This window comes from Pteropus medius, unplaced genomic scaffold (assembly GCF_902729225.1).
Source record: "Pteropus medius unplaced genomic scaffold, Ma_sr-lr_union100, whole genome shotgun sequence".
Taxonomy (NCBI): domain Eukaryota; kingdom Metazoa; phylum Chordata; class Mammalia; order Chiroptera; family Pteropodidae; genus Pteropus; species Pteropus medius.
This window is the reverse complement of record NW_024340755.1, coordinates 89,397-115,223: the sequence shown is the minus strand read 5'-3', so window position 1 is coordinate 115,223 and position 25,827 is coordinate 89,397. Positions and strand designations below refer to the sequence as shown.

At 39.3% G+C, this 25,827-nt stretch overlaps 1 protein-coding gene across 1 annotated transcript; it reads left to right on the top strand.

The window, feature by feature from the left end:
* Window positions 1–1,234: 1,234 nt before the first annotated feature.
* Window positions 1,235–24,093, top strand: LOC120581676 (zinc finger protein 665-like). Its single transcript, XM_039836786.1, is given in 8 exon segments — window positions 1,235–1,338; window positions 1,456–1,578; window positions 4,113–4,200; window positions 10,194–10,320; window positions 10,796–10,924; window positions 20,618–21,555; window positions 21,557–22,546; window positions 22,548–24,093. Coding segments are annotated over 8 exon segments (2,670 nt in total). The 3' UTR covers window positions 22,719–24,093.
* The last annotated feature ends 1,734 nt before the right edge of the window (window positions 24,094–25,827 follow it).

The window sequence follows — 25,827 nt, the reverse complement described above, 5'->3', positions numbered from 1 at the left end:
AGTTGGTGCCTGCCGTTTCATTCTCATGTCAGCTCCTCGTGTGTTCAACTGGGTGTCTCATCACGAAACCTTCCCTTCCTGATCAGCTCAGCGCTGACACTCTCCAACGTGACCTCCCTGTGCAAGGCCCTCTGACCTAGGTCTGGGCATTTCCACTCCTCCCGAGGGAATCGTTGGCCACAACCATGAATGTTAACTGTCCCTGAAAAAACAAAAAACAAGCAAACAAAAAACAACGCAGTTCACCCAGTGGACAGGGAGGCAGTTCTTATTTTGACACAATGTGGGAGAAGCAGAGATAGACAAAAATGAATTTGGCCAGCGGGTATTCCCACTAATCCATGTTAGATAATTTGGAGGAATTTATATCTCTGTATTCGTTTTTAAATTAAATTCAAATAATACAAGGTTGCCATGTAAAGTACAATCGGTGCCATTTAATACATTCAGAATGTTGTGCAAATATCACATCCAGTTCAAACACAATTTTATCAGCCAGCCGCAAAGGAAACTCTTTAGCTATGTATCAGTTGCTTCCATTTCACCTTCCCCCAGCTTTCTGGACACCACTAATAAGACTTTTGTCTCCATGGTTATACCTATCTGGTCATTGCATGTATGTGGAAGTGTGTGAAACGTCGAGTCTTGGCCTCTCTGGTGAATGGGGACTAGGGAAAAAAAATCTGATCCATTGGTGTCAGTATGAACTTGCCTATTTTACCCAGGGAGAGCTTTATATTTCACATTCTAGTTCGTTATCCCTACACAGACAACTGAGGTCTTGTTTAATTAAACTGCTTACATTAGTTCTAATAGCAGAAATGTTCCTAGGTCCCGCCCGTCCCCACATCCACCCCTTACCAACACCCAGTTCCCGCTGTTGCTGCAGTCCAACAAGAAGGACCTGCGTGCAACCAGCCCGCAAAAATAGCTTGTGATTTGAACCTCTTTCAACTTGTGAAGCGGAAAACATCTTAGTTTCCAACACAAATGGCTCATTAAGGCGAATGTTTTATCTTCAAACTGTTAGACATACTAACTTAAAGTGGGGAGACAGCTCCAACGGGAGCTAAAGACACCGGGGAAAGAAATCGTGGGAGCTAAATCCCAGAACGCTCAAGCCTCGCCGCCGCCCCCGACCCGCCGGCCCTAAGCCGTTATTATTTCACTTCGTCGCGGACACTGCGCATGCCTAGCATCTCAAAACATTCCGCTTCAGGCCGCTGGACTTCCAATGCCGAATTTATTTCTTGTTCGTCGTGGCTGTGCAGGCGCGGTCTGTCCCCGGGCGCGGTCTGTCCCCGGCCGCGCCCCGCTCACCGGTTTAGCTCGGCTCGGGTCCCGCCCCTAAGCCTGTTTCCTGCGCCCCCTTCAAGGACAGTGCGCTTGCCTGAACTCTCTCCAGGACCCGCCCCTGGTTTATCCTCGTCCCACTGTCATTTCCTCCTATACCAGGGGCTACTGCGCCGGCTTGAAGCGCACCAGGCACCGCCCCCACCCCCACCCCCTTTTTCATTTAGCGTCATTTCTTGCAGAGGAAGGGTCCGGCACCCAGGAGCGGAAATCCCCCTGCCCAACGTGAGTTTCTCTCTTTCCTGCTGAAACTTGCATTTCACACACACACACCGCCCCCCTTCATATAGGGGTTTGGGGTCGCTGTGGACCTTGTCGTCCCCGCAGCCGCCCTTCCCTTTATAAGTTCCGGTGTCGCTGTAGGGGCTGCACGTCCTTTGGAGTGTGAAATGGCTCCGGGGCTGCTCCGCTTCTCTGTCTTCGGTCCACGTAGACCCGCCTTTCGCCTCGGTTTCCTGACCTCTTCGCCCGTCAGGCTCCCTCGCCGCATTCCGTGAGGTGGATTCGCCGCGCGGCCTCACCTCGCGGTCCCTGAGGCAGCGCCGGCCATCCCAGCCCAGGAGACGCCGCGTCCTCTCCCTGGTACTGAGATTCTGGAGTCCTCCCGCCTCTCCTGAGACAGCCTCTCCGCCGTGTTCTCGTGTCCCCCTCAGGTCCCGTCCTTCTCCTCAGGCCTCCCCTTCGTAGCCCCGCTTCCTCTGACTCCGCCCTTGTGAGAATGAACTGGGCCTGCCCTGTGCTCTCCACTGGTCTTACGTCCCGCCTTCCACCCTACTGGGAAGTGCGCTCCTCCGGGAGGCAGGCATCTTATTCCATCCCGCTCCTTCCGTGCGGCCAGGGTGATCGAGAGAGAAACAGGGTCCCAGAGAGGGAAGTTGAGAAAGTGAGGGGAGAAGAGTGAGGAGAACATGCCAATGTGGAGAATGAATGAGGCCCTTGGACGAAGATAGTAAGAGTGAAAAGTGGGGAGGCGGAGGGGGGGGTCGCTGGGGGTGGGGGCGGAGAATGGAAGTGTGGAGGCGGAGAATGGAAGTGTGGAGGAACAAGGGCTTCTGTACTGAATCAGGAATCCCTAACTGGGCAGTCATGGTGGGTAGTCACATCCCAGGCCTGTGACTTCTTTAAAGAAAGGTTTTGAAGGCAGTCTTGTCCATTATTCTTATGCATTCAGGTTAACATATCTTCGATGTGCCAGAAGTGTTATCCCTCCAGACTTGACCACCTTCAAGAGCATGTCATCTGGTTAGCTGTCCTGTAACCTATCCCTGCCTCCCTTAATTGCAAATACATAAAAGAAACTGCAAATCTGTCATTCTAGGGAGTATTTGGGATCTTGCGCCCCAGTATGTATTTTCAGTTTGGCTCAAATAAACTCTTGAAACATCAGCAGGAGAGGGGAACAAAATGAGCAGAATTGCAGGAAAGAAAGAAAGATGGCATTAGATGTACAGAGGGAGGGAAGAAATTGCATAGTAGTGAAGAAAGGGGGGCTCCACTTCAGGGTACATATCCAATGGAAATGAAATCATATTTTGAAGAGATATCTATACTCCCATTAGTATTACTGAGTTATTCACAGCCAAGATGTGGAATCCACTAAACTTTTGACAGATGAATGGAGAACATAAATGTGATCCATACATGTATACACAATGCAGTATTATTCATCCCTAAAAATGAAAGAAGTAATGAACATGGTTGAAACAGGGGAACATTATGCTAAGTGAATAGAGCCAGACAGAGAAAGGCAAGTATTGTGTGGTCTTGCCACGTGTGCTATCTAAAAGTCAGAGTCATAGAACCAGAGAGAATGGTGGTTACCAGGGGCTGGGAGTGGAGAAAATGAGGAGACGGTGGTCAAACGGTACAAGCTTTCAGGTGTAAAATGAATATGATATGGCTGTCTATTGCTTCGTGAGTACACTTAATCACGTTGTATTATATACTTGAAATTTGCTGAGATGTAAGTCCTAAGTGTTGTCACCACATGGACATAAAAAATAGTCATTGTGAATTGACTGATAAGTTAATTCAGTTGATTGCGATATTCACTTTGTATATGTAATTAAAATGTTCGTGTTGTATTCCTTAAACACCCATAATTTGTATTTGTCCGTTATGCCTCAATAAACCTGGGAAAGAAAAAGTAGGTGGGTGGTGTGCTAGTCTTGCCTCCTGGATGGTGCTAAGTCCCACTTCCCATTAGATTGCTGAGGGATTTAGCACCATCCAGGAGGGAATCTCAGCAATCTAATGGGAAGCGGGATTTAACACCATCCAGTGCTAAATCCTGCTTACAGTGACATCTTTTGTGTACCCTGTCTAAAAAGTGGCACTGAAATATTCGGAGTGGGCCCAGCCTCAATAACATTGAAAGTGCTTCAGGTGACTCTAGTGTGTATCTATCATTGAGCAGCAAGGCTCTGGGTCCTCCATTTCTGGGGGCGGAGATTTGGGGTGGGAGTGAAGGGGCTCTGCACAGGTTTTGATCAGGGCCGGGTCTGTGACTTGAAGAGGGGACTGTCAGGTCATCCGAGGTCCCTGCTGCTGCAGTGTATGTGAAGGTGTGACAAGGAGGGCAGTGTGATCTGAAGAAAAGAGAGGGGAACCTCACTTGGTCTCTGAGGAGCAGTTACTGTCCCTGAATGCATCCTGTGACAGGGGCAGCAGACATACCATCTTTCCAGGTGGTGGGGTCTTCCCTGTGTGTGGCACAGGAAGGGCGTATGTTGATAAACAGATTATTTTCAACTTTCCAGATGGACTCTTAGAGACTCGTTGCCTGAGGAGGAAGCCCAGAAGAGGAGGAGAAGGAAAGAAACGGGTTCAGTGATGGCTCTTTCTCAGGTAAAGTCATATTCCCTGTTAATTGTTGTGCCTTTCCTCTCTGAAATGCCCATTGACTTGCTGATCTTCTCTGACTCTGACTTGTCCTTCCTGATGTTTATTTGTTGACACTGAACCTGGGCCTTCCCACTCAGTTCCTCTCATCTCCAGTTAGATTTCATTTCACTGGTGATCCAGTGACATGGGACTTGTGAAGAGGCTCCAGTGGGCATCATCTTGGGCAAAGCTTCACACCCTTGGATTGGAGATAGGGTGTGGGCTTTGTGGCATCAGCGTCATTAGGGAATGGGAATTATTCAGCGGTCACATCTGGATGCAGTGTCGCTTCTCTGTCAACTAGGATAAAAGACGATGCACAGAGAAGTCACGGATTGTTAGGCACAAATACCTAAGTTCTGGAAAGGGAATCAATAGGAGAAATGTTTCTGACTGCTTTTACAATGCATTTGAAGTTAAATGAGTGAGTCTCTGACTTCAAAATCTTCATGATTGCAAGTGGAGTGGAAAGTTCACAGACAGACATTGGTGACAGAGGGTGTTTTATTCTATCATGCATTTTAAATAGGAAGTCAATCATAATATCTGACAGTTGGAGATTCTTTAGATTCTTTTTCTCACATCCATTTCTCCTTGGTTGCATTTTCATTCTGTGGTTTGTATCCTTTGACACATAGAACTTTTTGTTTGATGAAGGTAATGTTCCAGCTTCATTCTTTTGCATGTAGATGTTCAGGTTATTTTGCACAGTTTGTTAAATGGATTGACTTTTGTCTCTGTTGTATAGTCTTGGCGTCCTTGTCGGAAATCATCTGGCATGTATACAGGGGTATTTTTCGGGGCATTCTCTTTTGTTCCTCTGGTTCATGTATCTGGATTCATGCCAGTGTCCCATCGACCTGTTTAATCTTGCTTTGTAATATGTTTTTCAATCTAAAAATGTGAAGCTCCAACTTGTCTTTTATTTCCAGAGTTTTGGTACTTCTGGATCTTTTTTGCTGGTTCCATATGAATTCTAGTGGTGTGTTTTTGTTTTTGTTTTCTTTCCTGTTCTGCCATCATTGCCTTTGGAATTTTGATAGAGATTCCATCGAAGCTGTAGAGCACTGGGTAGCCTGGGCATTTGAACAATGTTAAGTCGTACAATTTATGAGTAAGGGATATTTTCTATTTATATTTACCTCTTTTGATTCCTTTTAGTAATGTTTTGTAGTACTCGGTGTGTAAGTCTTTCACTTTCTTGACTACGTTTCTTTCTGTGTTTCATCTTTTGTGATGCTATCATAAATTTAAAAAAATTTTTTAATTAGAGTTATTGCAACTTTTACAAAATAGTTTTCCACTTGTAACACTTGTGTGTGTGTGTGTGTGTGTGTAAGTGTAATCACTATGGTTTTCTACATGTAAGCCCATTTAATGTGGAAAAGAGAGTATTTTACTTTCAAAATGGATGACTTTTTTTTTCTTGTCTAATTGATCTGGCTATGACTTCTAGTACTTTGTTGAATAGTAATGTTGAGTGCCGCGGTCCAGCCACGACAGGATCCAGGGGGTCCCGAAGGTGAGCAAGGCGTCGGCGCGGGAGACAGTCAACTACACAACTCAGAGGCGGTATGACACTGTTCCGTTTTATTGTGATTTGAGTACAACTTTTATACTTTTTATTTTGGCATTTGATTATACTTTGTAGTTAAGGTAGCAGGGAGTTAAATTTCTGTGGTTAGGCAAAGCAGAAAATCTTATAGAGTATATTATTATTAATGTTCATGATTAACTAATACATTTTTCTCTCAATCATTAGAACAGAACTACCTGATGGAAAAATCTCAACTTTTAATTCTTATATCTATTATGTAAGATACAGTTTGATTTAAGTAAAGGTGATAGATAGATGTATTCATAACAGCAAGCATTGGCTTGTGGGCAGACATTGTTCTTTTTCTGCCTGAAGAAATCTTTTAAATGCTATTTGATTTATGCTATATCTAAAGTTCAAGCTGAACCTTTCTCATAGCTGTTCAAAAGTTTCCTTGGTGCAGTAATGAGGAAAATATTTATAAAAATCGGTTTTACAAAGCTGCTTTCATAAGCTAAGTTTCTGTTCCTTTGTTTTTTAAGCACTAAGGAGGTCCTGACCTAGCCAGCCTTTCTATGAAACTTAAACTACTATAAGGCACATGAATTCCATCTTTATTCACTATATGTTTACTGTCTTTATTATAAGCTCCTGTATAAAGCAAAGGAAGATCAGGTAATCTTTTCATACTATTAGCCCTCCTAGGTGGATACCAGAGTTTTCTATTTATCCACTAGGCCACAAAAGGAGGCCCTTCCATAGTAGGCACAGGCTTATGAGTAAATTTCTTATCCTTTACTAATTTTTCTACTAACTGCGTGGGAACAGGAGTATAAACTGGTTCTAGTAATTCAGCTTGTTATAATTTATTCATAATATCTTTAAGAGGCGCATGAAAAGGAATTTCCCTTAATAATTGTTCAAATAAAGGGTTTACGCATTCTGGACACGTCAGGGTGACTAGAGCTGATTCCATACGCGGGGAATTTACTATGTTTTCCTCAGAGCCAATTTTGAGGAAATCCATTTGTATAGCGTTTACACTTACTAGAATTTGTGCTACCCAAATTCCCCCTATTAATAGGATCATTTCTAAGAAACCAATTATCCCTAAACACATGCCACGTCTTCGTTCTTGACAATGCATTCCTTGAAGCCTCTGTCCCCATCTCCGGACCTTGTCACGCAGTAGGGTAGAAAGAGGACGCGGCAGTTGAGAGTGTGTGTCCTTGCTTTTTTCCTCACTTTAGAGCTAAAGCTTTCAGACATTCACCTGTCTGACAGTAGCTTTGTGCTTTTCATTTATGGCTTTTACCACGTTGAGGTACTTTATTAATAGTTTCTTTAAAGGTTGTTCAATTTAGTAGATGCCTTTTTTGCATCAATCGAGATCATGTGTTTTTTCCTTGTTGATTTTCTTAATGTGGGTTAATTGATTTTTGTATGTTGAAACATTCTTGCCTTAACAGGAATAAATTTCACCTGGTCATGATGTATAATTCTTTTAATGTGTGCTGAATTTCTTTTGTTAGTACTTGTTTTTGCATCAATACTGATCAGGGATATTTGTCTTTTTTTTTTCCTTGTGCCTTTCTTGGGTTTGCTGTCATGAAGACTCTATAAAATGAGTTTGCAGGTGTTCATTCTTGAATATTTTAGAAGATGTTTATCAGGATTATTGTTATTTTTCTATCAGTATTTGGTAGAATTTAGCAGTGAAGCCATCTGTTCTGGGTTTGTTTTTTGTTGTTGTTGCACAACTTTGGTTAGTGCTTGAACCTCTGTAGTTCTCATGTGGTTCACATTTTTTATGATTGGTTCTTATATGTTATTAGGAATTTACTCGTATATTTCTAAGTTACGTAATCTTTTTGTATGATAGTTTTTATATTACTCTCTTCAAATTGTTTAAAAAAATTTCTGTGCCATCAGTTGCAGTGGTCCCTGTTTGATTTTTGATTTATTCGAATCTTCTCACTTTTCCTAGGATAGTCAGAGGTTTGTAAATTTGTTAATATAGTTTAAAAAAACAATTAGTGATTTCTGATTTGAGAGAGTTTCTTCTTTTTAAGTAATAACACTTAGCACCTCTTAGTGCTGCTATCATTGTATCTTGTAAACTTTTTGTCTGTTGTATTTTCATTGTTATTTTCATCTAGATTTTTTAAAAGTTCTCTTGTAATTTTGTTTGAACTATTGTTTGTTTAAGAAGACTTCTTTACTTTCCACATTTTGTGGATTTTTCTGTTTTTCTCCTGCTATTTGTTTCTAGTGACATTTCCTTGTGGTTAGAGAAGATACTTTTTAGAATTGCAATTTGTAAACAGTTTTCAAATTTGTTTTGTGGCTAACCTGTGGTCGGTTATGGAGAATGTTTTATGTGTGCTTGAGAAAAATGTGTTTTCTGGTGGTATTGGGTGGAGTGTTCTGTATGTCTGTTAGATTCCATAGCTCTATGGGGTTGTCAACAACAGTGTTCTAATTCCTCATAGATCTTGTGTTTGGTGGTTGTATCCATGACTAAAACTGAAATAGTGAGGTCTCATACAGATTACTGTGCTGGTGCTTATTTCTACCTGCATTTCTGTCAACATTCACCTCATATATATATTTGGAAGATCTAATGTTATGTGCATCTCTGTAATTGTTAGAACATTTTGGTGAATGGACCCTTGTACCATTATAATGTCCTTTGCCTGTTGTCAGTTTTGTGTTAAAGTCGGTTTTGTCTCATAGAATGTAGCCACCCTGGCTCTCTGTAGGATATGGTTTGCATGGAATGTCTTGTTTCCTCCTTTTATTATTCGCCAATCTCTATCCTTCGATTTGTGAATTTTCACAGTTGCAGCTCTTTGACTCAGTCTCATTCAGTCTATTTTTTCCTCCTTTTCTCTCTTCTTCTGATCTCTGCTGAGGCAGGAGCTCTGTTTAGCCTCCTTTCTCCACTGATTTTAGCGAAAATACATCCACTGTTTTCTGCTGTTCCAAGTATTTGGTGACATGTTCCTGATTAATGAAAGATTTTTCTCCATTTCATTTTTGTGCTGAGTTTCAGTTATTTAAGAATTTTTTCAAGGACCCACTAATGTGATAATTTCTAAAATCTTATTTTATTAAATTAATGTGTAACACTAATAATTCCTACAGTCTTGAATCCTTGTTTTATCAGTGGAATCAACCACTACACTATTTGGCTTTTGTTAAAGCCTACATATCTAATGTAAATGGATAAAATTATATTTGTATGTGTCAATAAGTACTTTATAGGAATTGTAGTTTAAGTAGTCTTTATTTTCAGTTTGCATAATTTTTTAATAGTCTCCTTTAGTATTCAATCTTGAAAAATGAAAATAAGTATCACTGGTAGACTTCTATGGACCTAAGATGCTCAAATACAGATGAATAAAAATGGCAGTGTATAAAGTCATCCAAAAATATGTCAAGAGACAACTCTTTTCAGTTAATTGGTTTGTTTATATGTGTGTGCATGAACACATGAATGGTTTTATAAAAGGTCATGGTTTTTATAAAAGATATTAATATTTCATAAATAAGTTTTAATTTTTTTATCAGTTGTAATATCTTAAACATGGTCCATGATCTTAATTTTTTTCTACACACTCATGTTAATAATATCTCTACAGTAGAAAGTGTCATATTATGTACGTGTGTGCGCACGTGCAAAGGTAATAACCTTTCACGGAGTTCAGTGTCATTAACCTTGAACTTGTTTTAAGTTTTCTCAGAGAAAGCTTTGTGTACTTGTGAGGTTCTGACTGTTACATAACTGTTTGATTCCATAGGTTTAAATATAAACTTCAGCACCTGAGTCAATGTGTTTGCTGGGTCAAATCTTAGATTTTGACCTCAGGCAAGTTTCTCAGAGTGTCTGTCATGCCTGTTTCCTCTGTAAGACGGGAACAGGTTGTCTGTAGGGAGCTATTATGTTGATAACAAGTTAAAATATGTAAACATTTAGAGTAATGATCATAGGACATGTTCAAAAAATTTTAGTCAAGGCTGTTGTTATCCTCATCACAATTTAAGAATCTGATGCTGTGGTCTTTGTCATCTCTGAAGATACTGCTCATGCTCTTGCTCATCCAGACACTGAATAGCACTCCTTGTATAGAAGATAACATCTAACCCCTCTGTAGAGACAGCCTGGTGGTGAATTTTAATTGTAATTCCATATATTGTCCGAAAAATGAGAGACCCTTCCTGATGTACGGATGTGATAACCTTTTATGGGAAAGTAGTAGAAACCATGTTTATGGGCATATAACTTGCTCAGAAATATCCAACATGGTTGTGTCAGACCACACTAACTGAATCGATTTTACATCTCTTTGCCCTTCTCATTCTGTGTGAAGGTAAGTACTGTCACCATTTCCTCTTGCTGAAATATGTTTCCTTTCAGGGATAGTTGACACTCAGCGATGTGTTCATAGAATTCTCTCAGGAGGAGTGGGAATGCCTGACCCCAGCTCAGAGGGCCTTGTACAGGGAGGTGACGTTGGAGAGCTACCGGAAACTGCGCTTTCTGGGTGAGGATGACTTCCCTCCGGGGTCAGGATCTGCCCTGTGTGTCTCTTCATTTTCCCGTGGGTGCTTCTTGGGAGCCTCTGCCTGCATGACTGAGATCGAAGCTTCGTTTACTGGGACATGAAAAGGCTTCACGAGGTGGCATCAGGACTTTAACCTCGTCCTTTCTTCAGATGATCTATCTGCCCATGACATCAGGGGTCGTTCCAGAGCTAACATGTTTGTAACACCCTATGGCAAACTTAAAATATCGAATTCTTTGTTTTTTATCCCCATGTATTGATTGAGTAGCTTTTGGAAGAGAACTCAGTATCTGCATATGACACTGGTCCCTATGCACAGAAGGAGGCAAGGAGTCGATGGATTTGGGAACTATTTTTCTTGAGCCATCTGTACTATTCTCATTCCTCAGTTGACCAGAGGTTGGGGATTCTGGCAGAGCTACAGGTCTTCATGCTGCTTTCTTCTTATGTGCAGGAATTTCTGTTTCTGATCTGTATATTGTCTCCATTTTGGAACAAGGGAAAGCGCCCTGGATTCTGGAGAGTGAGTTGAAAATAGCACAAAAACCAAATCGGCAGAAATGTATCGAAGGGATGAAAACAGGTAAGATCTCAGGAAGGGAGAGAGGAAGCCAAAGCCTTCATCGTGTTTGCAAACCCACCCCAAGGGAGAATGTTCCGTGGGCAAACAGAATTTTTTTTGTGGAAACCTTCTAAGGTAACTTTTCTTCTTTCCAACTTTACAAAAATAAAAAAACATTATTTTTTCACCTTCAGTGGGACTGCAGTTCCAACAGAGACTAAGGTAGAGTCTTTATCCTGATCACAACACTGTTCTGTGTAGCACCTGTGACATCTTTGTTTCTTTGACTTGAGCGTGGTGTGGGCTATTTCAGTCGGTCTCTGTCCCTCTGGTCTTTCCTGAACTGGGTTCCATTGGATGCTCAGTTCTCAGTCCATAAAGAGCAGAGCTGAAGCCCTGCAGTTCTGGTTTTTGGACCCGTTCTGGTCCCATCCCCATTTCCTGTGGTTGGAAGGTCTGATCAGAAGAGGGGATGTACTGTCTTTCCGTCCATTCCTTCTGGCGCCCCAGGAACTGCATGGGACTCTTCCCTGTCCTGTCTGCCTGTTCCCGTCCCTCAGCCATTTTTTCTGTATGCCTCTGCTTTACACTTCAGAGGTGTGTGTCACAGGGAGGTGGGTAGGATCTTTTGTAACTGTTATTACGAAATCTCTAGAGACAGTGGACAGAGAGAGCATCTCTTCGGTCTCCAGTCCTACAAGAGGGGAGCACATTTCAGTCTCCCAAGCTCATAGCATGGTGTCTGTGGTGGTGCATATGGTCCCATCATGATCCTACAGTGTGTGACTACATTCCTTGTACTTGTCTCTCTCTCTGCACCACGCTACATCGTCTGGAATTATAGACTCTTCTGGATTTCATGTTCTCTGTAGTTTGCATGGTTTGCCTCTGAAACTTGCCCATGAACTACACATTGCTAAGGTCTGATAGTTCAAAGTCTTGCTGGTGTCATCCACCTTTAGGGGATGGATAACTCCTGGTGGGCTCTACTGTGGAGTGAGTGTCCTTGGTCACAGAAAATTCTTGATGGAGATACTTTGACTGGTATGTTGAAATATTATCCATCTATGCACAGAGCAGCACTTGGTGTGCCCGGTAGAGCGGTCAGCATGTCCCAGGACAGTGACATAGAAAGTGTCACGACAACCTGACTGATAAGTGTTTTCAATTTTCTTTCTCGTTTCCGGACTGTCAGTAAACATCTCTCCGGAACTCTGTGATCACGTGGATCATGTGCACACATGTACTAACCAGGATAGAATTTCTCCTGGTAGAACTGTCCAAATTCACAGCCTCCTACCCTTGAGGCTACTGACTATACTGTCTTTCATGCCACGGTTCTCATTCCCTGTGTGTGCCGTTATGCACAGTGCCTCAGCAGGTACATTATTGAAGCTTATTGAGGGAGGTTATGAAGTTGAATGGTGCCTCCCTCAGTGAAGTCACTGTCATTTGTTTTTGTTTAAGCCAGTGATCCTTTCATTTTACACAATCCCTAGTATTACAAATGAACTTGAGTTTTATTTATTTAGTCATTTGTTTTATATTTTCGGTGATTCTTTAGTGTTTTATATATGGTATGTTTTGGAGGGTGGAATTGGGGAATGGACGTTGTTTGATATATATGACAGTATTTCCTTCTTTAGTGTGGAAGGTATGGCTCACTAGCACTTTACCCTAAACCCTAAACTTAGTTTAGAATACTTGAAAAGATAGTCTCAATCAATTTTTCTATTTCTTTTCGCTTGATTTAAGACCTCATGTTGTTACTCTTCTGTCAATTGAATTCAGTTAAAGTCTTAAATTTGGAATTTTTAATAGCTTGAGACTATGTATATATTTTTCATGTCACAGTCTTAATTTCAGGCATAGCATTAAATTTGTCATAGTTGTGTATGATTCATCGGTGTTTCTATAGAACATTTTCTCTTTTCTATCTACAATTTGTTGCGTTTTTTTTCAAGTTTCACTCCATTTTTATTTTGGTATAACTATACTTTTCTAATAATACTTGCTGTATCTGGAACCATTGTGTCCACGTTCATATACTATATTAATCCTTAAGTATTCCATTGTATTTTACAGGAAGCTAAGCTGCTCTCTCATTTTAAAAACACCTCTCTCACTGTTTATAGCACCTGTAATTTCTGTAAAATTTTTAAAGTTCTGGAAATGGTATTTTCGAGCAAACCCATGAAGACAATTTTTTTTATCTTTGTTTGCAGCTGAACTCTGTTTAGCGTGTGCCTGGGCCCTGTTGTCCTCCCTCCAGGTTCTGTTGTTCTCTGGTTCTTATTTCCTTTGTATGTTGCTGACCACCTGTCTGCACATCAACCTCCTCTGTGGTGTCCATGTTACTTCTTGAAGATGTTTCTGCACGTAACTGCTGCGTTCTCCTTTCTATGCCAAGTAATTTGACAATTTTAGTACCTTTTATAAGTAGTCATATAGCATTTGTCTTATTTATGAGTGGTAATTTCACTTAGCATAATGTTCTCAGTTATCTACATTGTAGCAAATGACTGGATAAGTGCCTTATTTTGAATGCTGAATCATATTTGATTGTATCTATTTACCATGTTTTTGTGCAGTCATTTCTCAATGGCCATATGGGTTGTTTCTACCTCTGGACTATTGTGAATAATGCTACTGTGAACACGAGAATGCCAACATCTCTTTGATATTCTTTTGTTAGTTTTTTGTATATGTTCCCACAAATTGAGTTGCTGAGTCACAGGGTGTGTCCGTCTGTTCTCACTCCTATAATGGAGAACCCAAGTGGGTGGCCTATTAACAGCAGGAAATTATTTCTCCCAGTTCTGGGGCTGGAAGTCTGAGGTCGGGCCCAGCATGGTCAGATTGGGAGGAGAACCCTCCTCCCGATTGCAGTTGGCCGACTTCTCCTTGTCCCCTCGCAGGGCAGAAGGAAGGCTGGTTTCCGGTCTCTCGGGAGGGCACTGATACTCCTCATGAGGGATCTGCCCTCCTGACCCAGTTCCCTCCACAGGCTCCCTGTTGTCATTTGGAGGATTGCAGCATCGGAACTTTAAGGGACACCCATGTTCAGACTATAGCGGATGGTAATTCAATGTTTAATTTTCAGAGACCTGCCTCACTGTGTTTCATAGCAGCTACAGTATTTTACTTTCCTAACAGCAGTGTAGAATGCCCATATTTTCACATCCTCTTTGTCATTTGTTATTTTCATTTTTTTTTTTGACAGCAGCCATCATAATGGTGGGCGGTGATGTCATGGTTAAGATGTGCGTTTCCTGATGATCCATGATACTGAACATCTCTTCATGTGTTTTATGCATCATCCCTAGAGAAGTGTCTACTTACATCCTTCATCCTTCATTCTCATTTTGAGATGTGTGGAGTTGTTTACATTGAGTGTAGAAGGTTAAGATACTGTGATTTGTGATAAGAAATATGTATGCAGTCTTCACAACCATTTCTGACCTGGGCTCAAAGGCTTGGAATTCACTGAGTGATAACAGCAATGGGGTGGTCTCTTGTTATGACACGTGGCCTCTTGTCCTCAATTTCTGCAGTCTCTTCAGGACCTTAAAGGTGAAATGAGGGTCTTATTCATTGCCAGTTCTTTCAGTCACATCTCTGTATGTGATTGAGGTGACTTTTGGAAATCCTCAGTGACAAGAAAGCTAGTTGTCAGGGGAGCCAACCATACAGTTAAGAGAGTTGGAGCTACGGTCTCACCACCTGACCTCTTGAGAGGGGAGAAAGGCTAGAGATTGAGTTTCATTACCAATGGCCAGTGATTTAATTAGTCATTCCTACTGAATGAGACTTTCTAAGTCTCAAAAGGAGAGTGTTCCATGTTAGTGAACCAGTGGTGACTGGGGAGAGTAGAATGCTAGGAAGGACATGAGAGCTTCTGGCCCTTCCTCTGTAGGTTTCCCAATGCATGTCTTCTTCATCTGGCTGTCTTGCCTTTATCCTTTGTCAATAAATTGGTTATGTAGTCAGTAAAATGTTATCTGATGTTTATGGTTTCTGAGTATTTTCTCCTGTTCCACGTATTGTCTTTTACTCGGTTGAGTGTGTCCTTTGCTGCACAGTAGTTTGTAATTTTGACGTAGTTCAATTTATCTGTTTACTTTGGTGTCATCTCGTGAATTATTGTTGAATCCAATGTAAGTTATCCTCCTGTGTTTCTTTCTAGGAGTTTTATAGTTTTCAGTCTTATGGTTTGGTGTCCATTTGATTTTTAGTTAATATTTGCTTATGTTGTAAGGATTTATTCCAGATTTATTCTTTTTTATATTTATATTTTGTTTCCTCAACATCTTTGGTTGAATAGCCTGGTGTTCTTTGTTTTGTTTTGTTTTTTTCCATTGAGTAGTCTTGATAACCCTGTGGAATATCATTTGATTATATATATCTCAGTTTATTTTTGACTCCTCTATTCTATTCTTTATTCCAGTACAACATATTTTGATTAGTTTAGCTTTGTAATAGATTCTGAAATATGGAATTGTGAGTCTTTGATTTTTATTTAAGTGTTTTTTTCAATTAGAGCGTTTTGACATTTCATTTGAACCTTAAGATGGATTTTTGTATTTCTTAAAAAAAAACGCTGTTTTAAATTTCCTAATAATTACATTGAATCTATTGATGGTTTTGGCTAGCGTTGACACTTTGACAATATTGTCTTCCAGTCCATAAATTTGGAATATCTTTGCATTTATTTGTGTCTTGTTTACTTTTTCCAGTATTGTTTTTCATTGAGTACACAAATCTTCCTCTCCTTGCATAAGGTTACACCTAGGATGTTATTTTATTTTTCTTATTTTATTATATTACTTTATTGTTTTTTAAATTAAATTAAATTAAGTTTAATTTAATTTATTATTATATTGCATTGTGGAATTAGTTAGAGGATTGTTCTTTCTTAATGTATAAAACCCAAATCAATTTTGGCATCTTGATTTCATATCTTTCAACTTTTATTTACTTTTCTTTCATTTTTGTTCTGGCGAGAACTTTCGGTACCATTTTTTTTTTTTTGATTAAAATTTTTATTATGGAGAATTTCAAACATTAAAAGTAAGGGAATAGTATAATAAATTCCTTCTCATCTCATAATTTTAATAGTTACCAACCCATGACCAGTCTCATTTAATTTATACTCCCCATATATACATTCCTCACCCTCACCCCCTTTCCTAGTGGATAATTTTTCTAAACTTATTTATTTTAATAGTTTCAAGTATACAGTACATTGATTAGACATCTATATAGTTCATAAAACGATCCCTCCAATTGCTCCGTCCCTCCCCTAACCCTCCACCTAGCCAACCTATATATGCTAATTGCATTCCATATGCCACGCTCCCCATCCCCGTGACCATCCATCAGCTACTAATTTGTACTTCTTTAACCCTTCACCCCATTCTCCCAGCCCCCCAAACCCTCCTTCTAATTGTCCACTATTTTTCTGAGTTTGTTTTTGGTTAGTTTGCTTTTTTTATTCCTTAGATTCCATACATAAGTGAAATCATGTAGTCTTTATCTCTCTCTGTCTGACTTACATACCTTCTGGGTCCATCGAAGCAATATCTTTTTCCATCCCTTTCCTTTTAGTCTTTGTGTGTCTTTTAATCTGAAGTGTGTCTCTTATAGGCAACATGTAAGGGTCTTGTTTTCTTTTCCATTCATCCACTGTATCTTTTAGTTGGAACACTTAATTCTTTTCCATTTGAGGTACTTGTTGATAGGAATGTAGTTGTTACCATTCTTTATTCCTGTTTCTGATACATGTTTTTTCTTCTTAAAGCAGTCTCTCTAACATTTCTTGTAATACTGGCTTGGTGGTGATAAATTCCTTTAGCTTATTTTTGTCTGGGAAACTCTATCTGTCTTTCAACTCTAAATGAAAGCTTTGCTGCATAAATAATTCTTGGTTGTAGATCCTGGGTCTTCATCCTGTTGAATATTTTTTGCCAAGCCCTTGTGTCCTGCATAGTTTCTTTTGAGAAATCAGCTGCCAATCTTATGGGTTTTCCCTTATAAGTAACTATCTGTTTTTCTCTTGCTGCTTTTAAGGTTCTCTCTTTGTATTTAAACTTTGGCATTTTAATTATGACGTGTCTTGGTGTGGGCCTCTTTGGATCCCTGATTTTTGGATTCTCTGAGCTTCCTTGGGTTTTATGTCTATTTCCTTTACCAAGTTAGAGAAGTTTTCTGTCATTATTTCTTCAAACAGCTGTTCAGCATCTGGATTTTTTTCAGTTACACCAGTCAGATGGATATTTGGACCCTTAATAGTGTCCTGTATTGCTTAAATTATTTTTATAGTCTCAGCATCTTTTTTCTTGCCATTTTAATTGAGTGTCCTGATTGGCTTTCCCGTCTTCTAGATAGGGTATTTGATCCTTTTCTTTATTCACTTTGTTTATGCCTTTGTTTATTCCATTTACTATACTTCTGATCTCAGATAATGTGTTCTTCATTTCAGACTGGTTCCCTTTTATAATTTCCATTTCCATTTTTATCTCTTTGTTTAAGTTCTCACTGAATTTATTTACACTTCCCAAAAGTTCATTGAGCATCTTTGTAACCAGTGTTTTGAACTCTGCATCTGTTAGATTACTTGACTCTCTTATATCTGGATCTCTGTTCTGTTCTCTCATATGATTTCTGCTGCTTTGTCTTCCCATTTTGGCTGCCTTTCTGTGTCTGTTTCTATGTACTAAGCAAAGCTCCTAAGTCTTCTGGTCTTATTAGTGAGGCTTTGTGAAGTAGGTGTCCTGTGGCACAGTCCTAAGAGGGATTCAGCTGCAGGCCAAATTTAGCCCAAGCCTCTGCCCATCCAGGGCCACCTCTTAAAATTCAGCAAGCAATCCACAGATACTGTGCTTATAGGTGCCTCAAAAGGCCACACCAGAAACCGAGGCCAGCTGCCTCCAGTATGAGTCTAGGCGCTGCTCAGCAAGGTGCATCTGACTCATTGAGGATACACCTGGATGTGGCTTGGGTGGAGCTGCAAGTTGGGAGAGGCAGGGTTTCAGGGAATCCTCTGAGCAGAACAAGCGCTGTTATCCAGTTTGATGACACCTCCGCTATGGCGGCACTGTTTCCAGGCACTGGGAGGTGGGGAGGGCTCAACAGGGAACAATGGATACTGCCAGCACTTCTGTACTGTGCAAGTCTCACCTTGGTACTCACAAAATATCTTCCTGTAAGTCCCTGGTGCCCTCTGCGTACAGCCAAATTGGCACTGGTGCTCAGAGCAAGCAGATCCGTCACCGCGAAAATCCACTCATGGACCCCGGCCCCTTGAAGAGGCATCTGCCAGCTGCCGCAGCCACTGCCTCCATCTCACTCAGCCACTCGAAACCAGGCAGCCTCACATCCTCGCCCCTACCTTCTGCCATCACAGGGTGATTTCTTGGATTTCTCCCTAGTCGTATTTCTTGTTCATCTAGATCCCAGGCGAGTTTCTTTGTTGCTGCTCCTTGTTTCTGTCACAACTTTAATTTGGTCACCAGAGGGATGAATAGAGCCTCTATCATCTGTGCCATTTTTTTTCCTCTTTCAAGACTATTTTTAAAAGAAATATTGGGAATAGGCATCCCTGTCTTGTTCCTGATGTTAAAGGCTTTTAGTCTTTCACTCGTATGATATTAGCTGTGGGCTTGTCATATATGTCCTCTTTTATGTTGAGGGACTTGGTTTTTCTTCTTAGTGCATTGAGGTTTTTTTAATCATGAAAGGCTAACTTGTCTCCAGTGCTTTTGCTGTGTCAGTTGAGGTGATCATGTCTTTTTTTCATTCTTTTCATGTGCAGTATTACATCGAATTATTTTTCTATTTGCAAACTACCTTGCATTCTCTGGTCATATCCCCCTTAGTTATGGTGGATAATCCTCTCAGTGTGTTACTTAACTTGGTTTATGCTTTTATTGATAATTTTTTCATCATTATTTATGAGAGATATTATTCTGTGGTATTCCTGTATTGTCTTTGTCTCACTTTGTCATTAGGGCAATTCTGGCCTCCTGGGATGAGTTTGAAAGAGTTCCTTCCTCTTCAGTTTTTTTGGGAGGCATTTGAAGAAGATTGGTGTTAGCTTTTTTCAGACGTGTGATAGAATTTTGTAGTGATGTTTTCTGTTATTTATTTCTTGAATGGTTTTTCATTAGTCATTTAATCTCCTTACAAGTTATAGGTGTGTTCAGATTTTTTAATTCTTCAAGAGTCATCCTTGGTAGGTGATGACTCAGAAACAATTTCCAGGACCGATGGCTGTTCAACACAATCATAGTGACACAGCTTAGCTGTCGTATGACCCCAGTCGTGTTTCTTTCTAAGCTTCTGGTATTTGTTATAAGCCTTTGTGATCTATACTGCCTGGGTGTGCAGTCCTGGTTCAGAACATATCATCTGAATCTGTGGGTTCGAGTTCCAATTTTTTTTCTGTCACTTTTTTTTGTAAATGAGGGTTATGTCCATAAACCTTGTGAGTCAACTGCTGTTATTTGAGAGTTTCCTACAAGACTTTTTAAAACTTAGAATACTGCATATTTTCTACCAAAGACTCATAAGTTGTTTTTGTTCAATAAGGTATACCAACTTTCTGGAGTCTTTATTATGAGATATTCTGCCTGCATCGTTTTCTGAGTTTTTCTTTTCTAATATCTTCCTGCAATTAATCAATTTTCAAAGCACAGACTCTGTATTACATATATTTTGGGCCAATGTACTGGATGAGTAAATGGCCCTGTGTACACAGAGAATCACTCTATGGATCAGCTATTATATCCAGTCATAAAATCCCAATGGTGAATTTTGGCTCTTTCTAACATTCTTTTTTTATAATGTTGTGTCTTTTCCTGACCTGATGCTCACGTAGTTTTTAGTTCTCATATGTGTGCTCTTTCTAGAACAGAAGTTCTTTCTTCATTCCTAAAGGGGAATGTTTAGAGTTTGAGAGAGATTGCTTTCTGTAATATAGTTACCTGTTACTCACTGTTGTTTTTCTCCTGGGTTCTTAGAAACTTTTTTTTAAATTAACTTTTATTGCAATATACAGATGATGATCTTTTAGCATGTCTTAAACAATATAACTACCATGTACCAGTTGTCGATGTTCTCAAAAGACTGTTCTTTGTGGGTACGGATAGTTTATGACATATATTTTGAACAGTATTTTGTTTTTAAAAGTTTTATTGATATTTTAATTTTCTTAATGATATGTTTGTTGTATAATTTTAGACTGTTCTGTGTTTAGATTAATCTTTACAGATAACATTGTTTTGGATTATTTACCATTATATTATATTGTCTATGCTTTAGTATTTATTTATCTTCAGTAGGTATGTAAAAATATGTATAGTCTGTTTTTCCTCAGTTTGAGGTAGTGGTATTGTTATTGACAAGTGATACTTATTTTGGAGTCATGGTTGACAAATACCCTTTCCTTGAAAGCTAACATAAGTTTTCATGATGTGTTTTTATCATAGGGTGTTTGAAACTAGGCTACCCTTAAATTCATTTGATTTGCATGTGACCACTATTTTGTTGTAATGAATCCTGTTTCTTTATTTTAGAAGTTTGTGGGTCATGTTCAGGGAGTTTCATAACTGTGTTCAGTATAACTTTACTTTTGGTGCGATATTGGATCTCGACATGGAATATTTACTTAGAAATGAATCAGTAAGTAAAATATGTATTGTTAATTTCTTGTAGATATCTCTCCCTCATATGTGATTAAGAAATTAAAACCAACAAAATCCAGTAATACAGAAGGAGTATTCCAAACAGTGATGTTTGGAAGATATGAAAGCCATGTAATCGAAGATTTTTACTTCAGGGAAATCCAGGAAGATACACATGATTATGCTTGTCAGCAGAGAGGTGATGAAAAGAATCACAAAAGAATGCCTTTAAGTCCTAAAAAACATCTCACTGATAGAAGAGGTGAACTTTGTAGCAAGCATGCAGGAAATGAGCCTATTGAAAACAGGCTTGGACTAAGGTTTCAGTCACATCGGGCTGATATGGAGATATTTCAAAGTGAAGGGAACGTTCATCAATATAATCCAGCCGAGAAGTCTTTCAACAATGGTTCCTCCATCTGTCCACTTCAAAGAGATTTTCCTAGTGTCCAGTCCACCATTTGTACTATATATAGGAATGATTCTAGGCATCCCTCAATATTGACAAAAGATCTGAAAGCATGCAGGAAAAATTCTTATAAATGTAGTGAGTGTGGTAAAGACTTTAGTACACATTCAAGCCTAACTGTACATCAGAGAATTCATAGTGGAGAGAAACCTTACAAATGTAGTGAGTGTGATAAAGACTTTAGAGAACATTCAAGCTTAACGAAACATCAGAGAATTCATACAGGAGAGAAACCTTACAAATGTAGCGAGTGTGGCAAAGCCTATAGGGTACATGGAAGCCTAACTTACCATAAGTTAACTCATACTGGAGAGAAACCTTACAAATGTAGTGAGTGTGATAAAGACTTTAGAGAACATTCAAGCCTAACTACACATCAGAGAATTCATACGGGAGAGAAACTTTACAAATGTAATGAGTGTGGAAAAGCCTTTAGGGTGAATGGAAGCCTAAGAAGTCATCAGAGAATTCATAGTGGAGAGAAACCATACAAATGTAAATGAGTGTGATAAAGACTTTAGAGAACATTCAAGCCTAACTACACATCAGAGAATTCATACTGGAGAGAAACCTTACAAATGTAGCGAGTGTGGCAAAGCCTATAGGGTGCATGGAAGCCTAACTTACCATAAGTTAACTCATAGTGGAGAGAAACCTTACAAATGTAATGAGTGTGGCAAAGATTATAGTAAGCATTCAAGCCTAACTACACATCAGCGAATCCATACTGGAGAGAAACCTTATAAATGCAGTGTGTGTGGGAAAGCCTTTATTGGGCATGCAAGGCTAACTAGTCATCAATTAATTCATAGTGGAGAGAAATTATACAAATGTAATGAGTGTGGCAAAGCCTTTAATGTGCATGCAAGGCTAACTAGTCATCAGATAATTCACAGTGGAGAGGAACCTTACAAATGTAGTGATTGTGGCAAAGCCTTTAGGGTGCGTTGTAACCTCACTTCCCATCAGTCTGTCCATACTGGAAAGAAACCTTACAAATGTAATCAGTGTGACAAAGCCTTTAAGGTTCGTAGAAGCCTAATTTACCATCAGTTAACTCACAGTGGAGAGAAACCTTTCAAATGTAATGAGTGTGGCAAAGTTTTTATTGTACATTCAATGCTAACTACACATCAGAGAATTCATACTGGAGAGAAACCTTACAAATGTACTGAATGTGGCAAAACCTTTGGTTTGCATTCAGGCCTAACTGTTCATCAAACAATCCATACTGGAGAGAAACCTTACAAGTGTAATGAGTGTGGCAAAGCTTTTAGGTTGCGTTCCTGCTTCAGTTATCATCAGTCAGTCCATACTGATAAGAGACTTTACAAATGTAATGAGTGTGGCAAAGCCTTTATTGTGTATTCAGGTTTAATTAGACATCAGAAAATTCATACTGGACTGAAATCTCACAGATGCAATGAGTGTGGCAAAGCCTATACTGTGTGTTCAAGCCTTACTAGACATCAGCGAATCCATACTAGAGAAAAAACCTTACGAATGTAACAAATGTGGCAATGTCTTCAGTTTGTGTGCACACATGACCAGGTATCAGGTTGTCCATAGTGGAGTGAAACCTTACAAATGTGATGACTGGCAAGGTTTTTTTTTTGGTAACAAATTCCACCTTTTGAGTAGCCAGAGAAACTATACTGGATAGAAACATTAAAATGTACTGAGTGTGGCAAAACCTTTAGTGTCTCTTCAAGCCTAACTCATTATTAGATACTTCATAGTGGTGAGAGGTTTTAGAAAAGTGATGGATATAGCATGGCTTTTAGGTGTTGCTTTAAACTAAAGATTTACCAAAAAGTTCATACTTGCAAATTTTAAGTTAGAACTCCCTCTTTACTAGCTATCAGAATATACATTTTGGAGAGCAACTACAGAAATTACTGTGTGGCGCAGTGTTTATCCAAAGTTCAACAACTGGAAAACATTGGAGCAATTTTTTTTACAATTGCAATGAGTGTGGCAAAGACATCAGAGTTCAAGTATTATGCAAGAACAAACTCCACAGTGAGGAGAAATTATGTAAATATGTGTCAACCTTTATCCTGGCCACCCAAGTCACTAGACAACAGAGTTTGAGAAACCTTGCAAAAGTAATGTACGTGTTAATGCTTTTACTCAAAGATCAAAACTGGGACATCAGAGGATCATATTTTCGAGAGTATACTTAAAGATGTAGTGAATGTCATTAAGGCTTTTCATCAAATATCTACATGGTTGGGTAATGACAGAATTAAGTGAGGACAGAAACTATACAAATATACTGAACATGGAAATACTAAGCAATAGTGTGTCTTCAGGATTCACCTGTGTTAAAACTCTGGATGTGTTATATATCATATATCATAGGAATAATGACATGTACAAATAGCTCATTATCTTTAGTGTTTACAGTATTTAGTTTCATTTTCTTGAAAAGAGTACATGACTATGAGTTTTAACCTGAAGTCCAAAGTCTGTTGAACTTATGCCTTTCTTGCAGGCCTTTCATGCTGGGCTCTAGGAAGCAGTCCATATGATGAAAGGGCCTACTTCATTGGGCATGGTTCATTTATATCCATGCCCCCTGGAAAAACAAGGACACTGATTATCTAATTCATTATCGTATGAATTAGCATCAGGGAAAGCATAGAATAATGGAAAACTATGTTCTCAGTCTTCATATTTACTAGGTGCAGGGTGACAGTCCCTGTACAGGCCACGGTTGCTCATAGGAAAGAAGACTTCACCAACTGAGTATGTGACATGAAAGTCCTAGGCTTTTCACGGGAGGAGAGTGATAGGTAACTAGGGGGTGATTACTGGTAGAAATGCAGAAGTGATGACTTTCTCCATAAAATGGCAATAACTGTTGTATATCGAAGATACATGGAAAATTTGTCTTACTGGAAATAGAGAGAGCTGGTACCTGAGAGGGGAGCTTAATCAAAAGAACCAGAATAGAATGTGTGTGCATGTGGTTGTGATTGAAGTGCTGGCATTACCTTTTGCTGGGTTCATTGACACTATGTGCTAGAGTTCTTGTCTTACTGAATAAAATTTATTTATTTTTTAAATTAAAAAAAAATTTTTTTTTACAACCCTGAGTGAATCGTGTTTCTTATACCAACACAGTTTCATCTCACCTCTTTAGGGTACTTCATAACATAAATGAGTAATAGGCCATTGGGCTCTCAAGGTCAAAGGTATCTATAACAATTTTCTTTCATGATGGTATCAAACAACATACAAGTTAGCATTTATATACTCACTGTGTGCTCCTGGGTTATTCTCTCCACTCTCTGCCCTATGACATACAGGAGGCTATAATCAAAATATCTTACCCAGAAGTCAGATGGCTGCATCATAGGATAATTCTACTTTCAATTTTTGAGAATCACCATATGGTTTTTCATGTGGTTTGTCCCAATTTACATTTCATCTGACTACATAAGGGTTTAATGTCTCAACATTGGTTCAACACTTGAGTTATTATTGATAGTGGTCTTCCTATTTGGTATGAAATGCTCTTATTGTGTGTGTGTTTTTAAGTAGCAGATATAAACATATTTTTGGATGAGCATAAAGAACCACTGGAAAGACACATGGACCTGAGAACAGATATTTTAGAAGCAGAAGTCTGGGCATGACTTCGTCTTTAAGAGCAGTTTGAGGTTCACAAGAAAATTGAATGGAAGTTACAGAGTGTTCCCATATGCCTTCTCTCCCTGTGGATAGCCTCCCCCTCTTTCCCATCCCCGACTAGAGTGGTACATTTGTTACATAGATGAAGTTACATTGACACAGCATTACCTCCAAAGTTTATAATTTATCTTAGAATTCGAGTAGGGTTCATTCTGTGGGTATGGACAAATTGATGGTGACATTATCCAACATTATAATATAATATAGATTAGTATCACAGCCCTGAATATCCTTTGTACTCTGCTTATTCATTCTTCTAAACCCTAGCAACCATATACCTTTTCACTATATTCTTTCCTCTTCTAGAAAGTCATATAGTCAGAGCATACAGTATGTAGCCTTTTCAGATTGGCTCCTTTCACTTAATGATATAATTCATACTGGACAGAAGCCTAACAAATGTGAAAAATGTGGCAAAGCCTTTAATTGGCTTTTACAGCTTACTCAACGTGAGAGAAAACATAGTATAGAGAAGACATCTTTGTGGAGATTTTGGTAAAGATATTTTTTAGTGTTCATGTCTTAATACACAGAATTCATACTGGAGCAAAGCCTTACAAATGTAAAGGATGTGGTGAATAATTAAATCGGTGTTCAAGTATACTGAGCATGAGAGAATTCATAGTGGAGAGAAACCTTAAGACTGAAGAATGTCAGGAATTCTACATCTGGACCTACAGCCTCACGGCATATCAGAATGCCTACTGGGGAGAAATTGTACATTCCTAATACATGATGAAAGAACTTTGTCCAAACACTTCAGAAGACCCGACAATTCATTCTGCGAAGGACTAAAGATCTACCAAAAAAAAAAAAATGCAGGGAAGTATTTAATCAAAAATCACATCTGAAGTATTGCAGAATTGACATTATAAAGTAGTAAACCAAGAACATTTTTCAGAGACCACTCTAAACCAGAATACTTGTAGAGAAAAAGCAAAATGTACTTGTTAATAAGCTAGGACAGGTATAATTACTTATATGTCTTTATATATTGACAGTACTTGAGGTTTATTGAAAAGGATATATGTGTTTCCACTATCAAATCACTTGATCCTATGTTTTTACTCAGT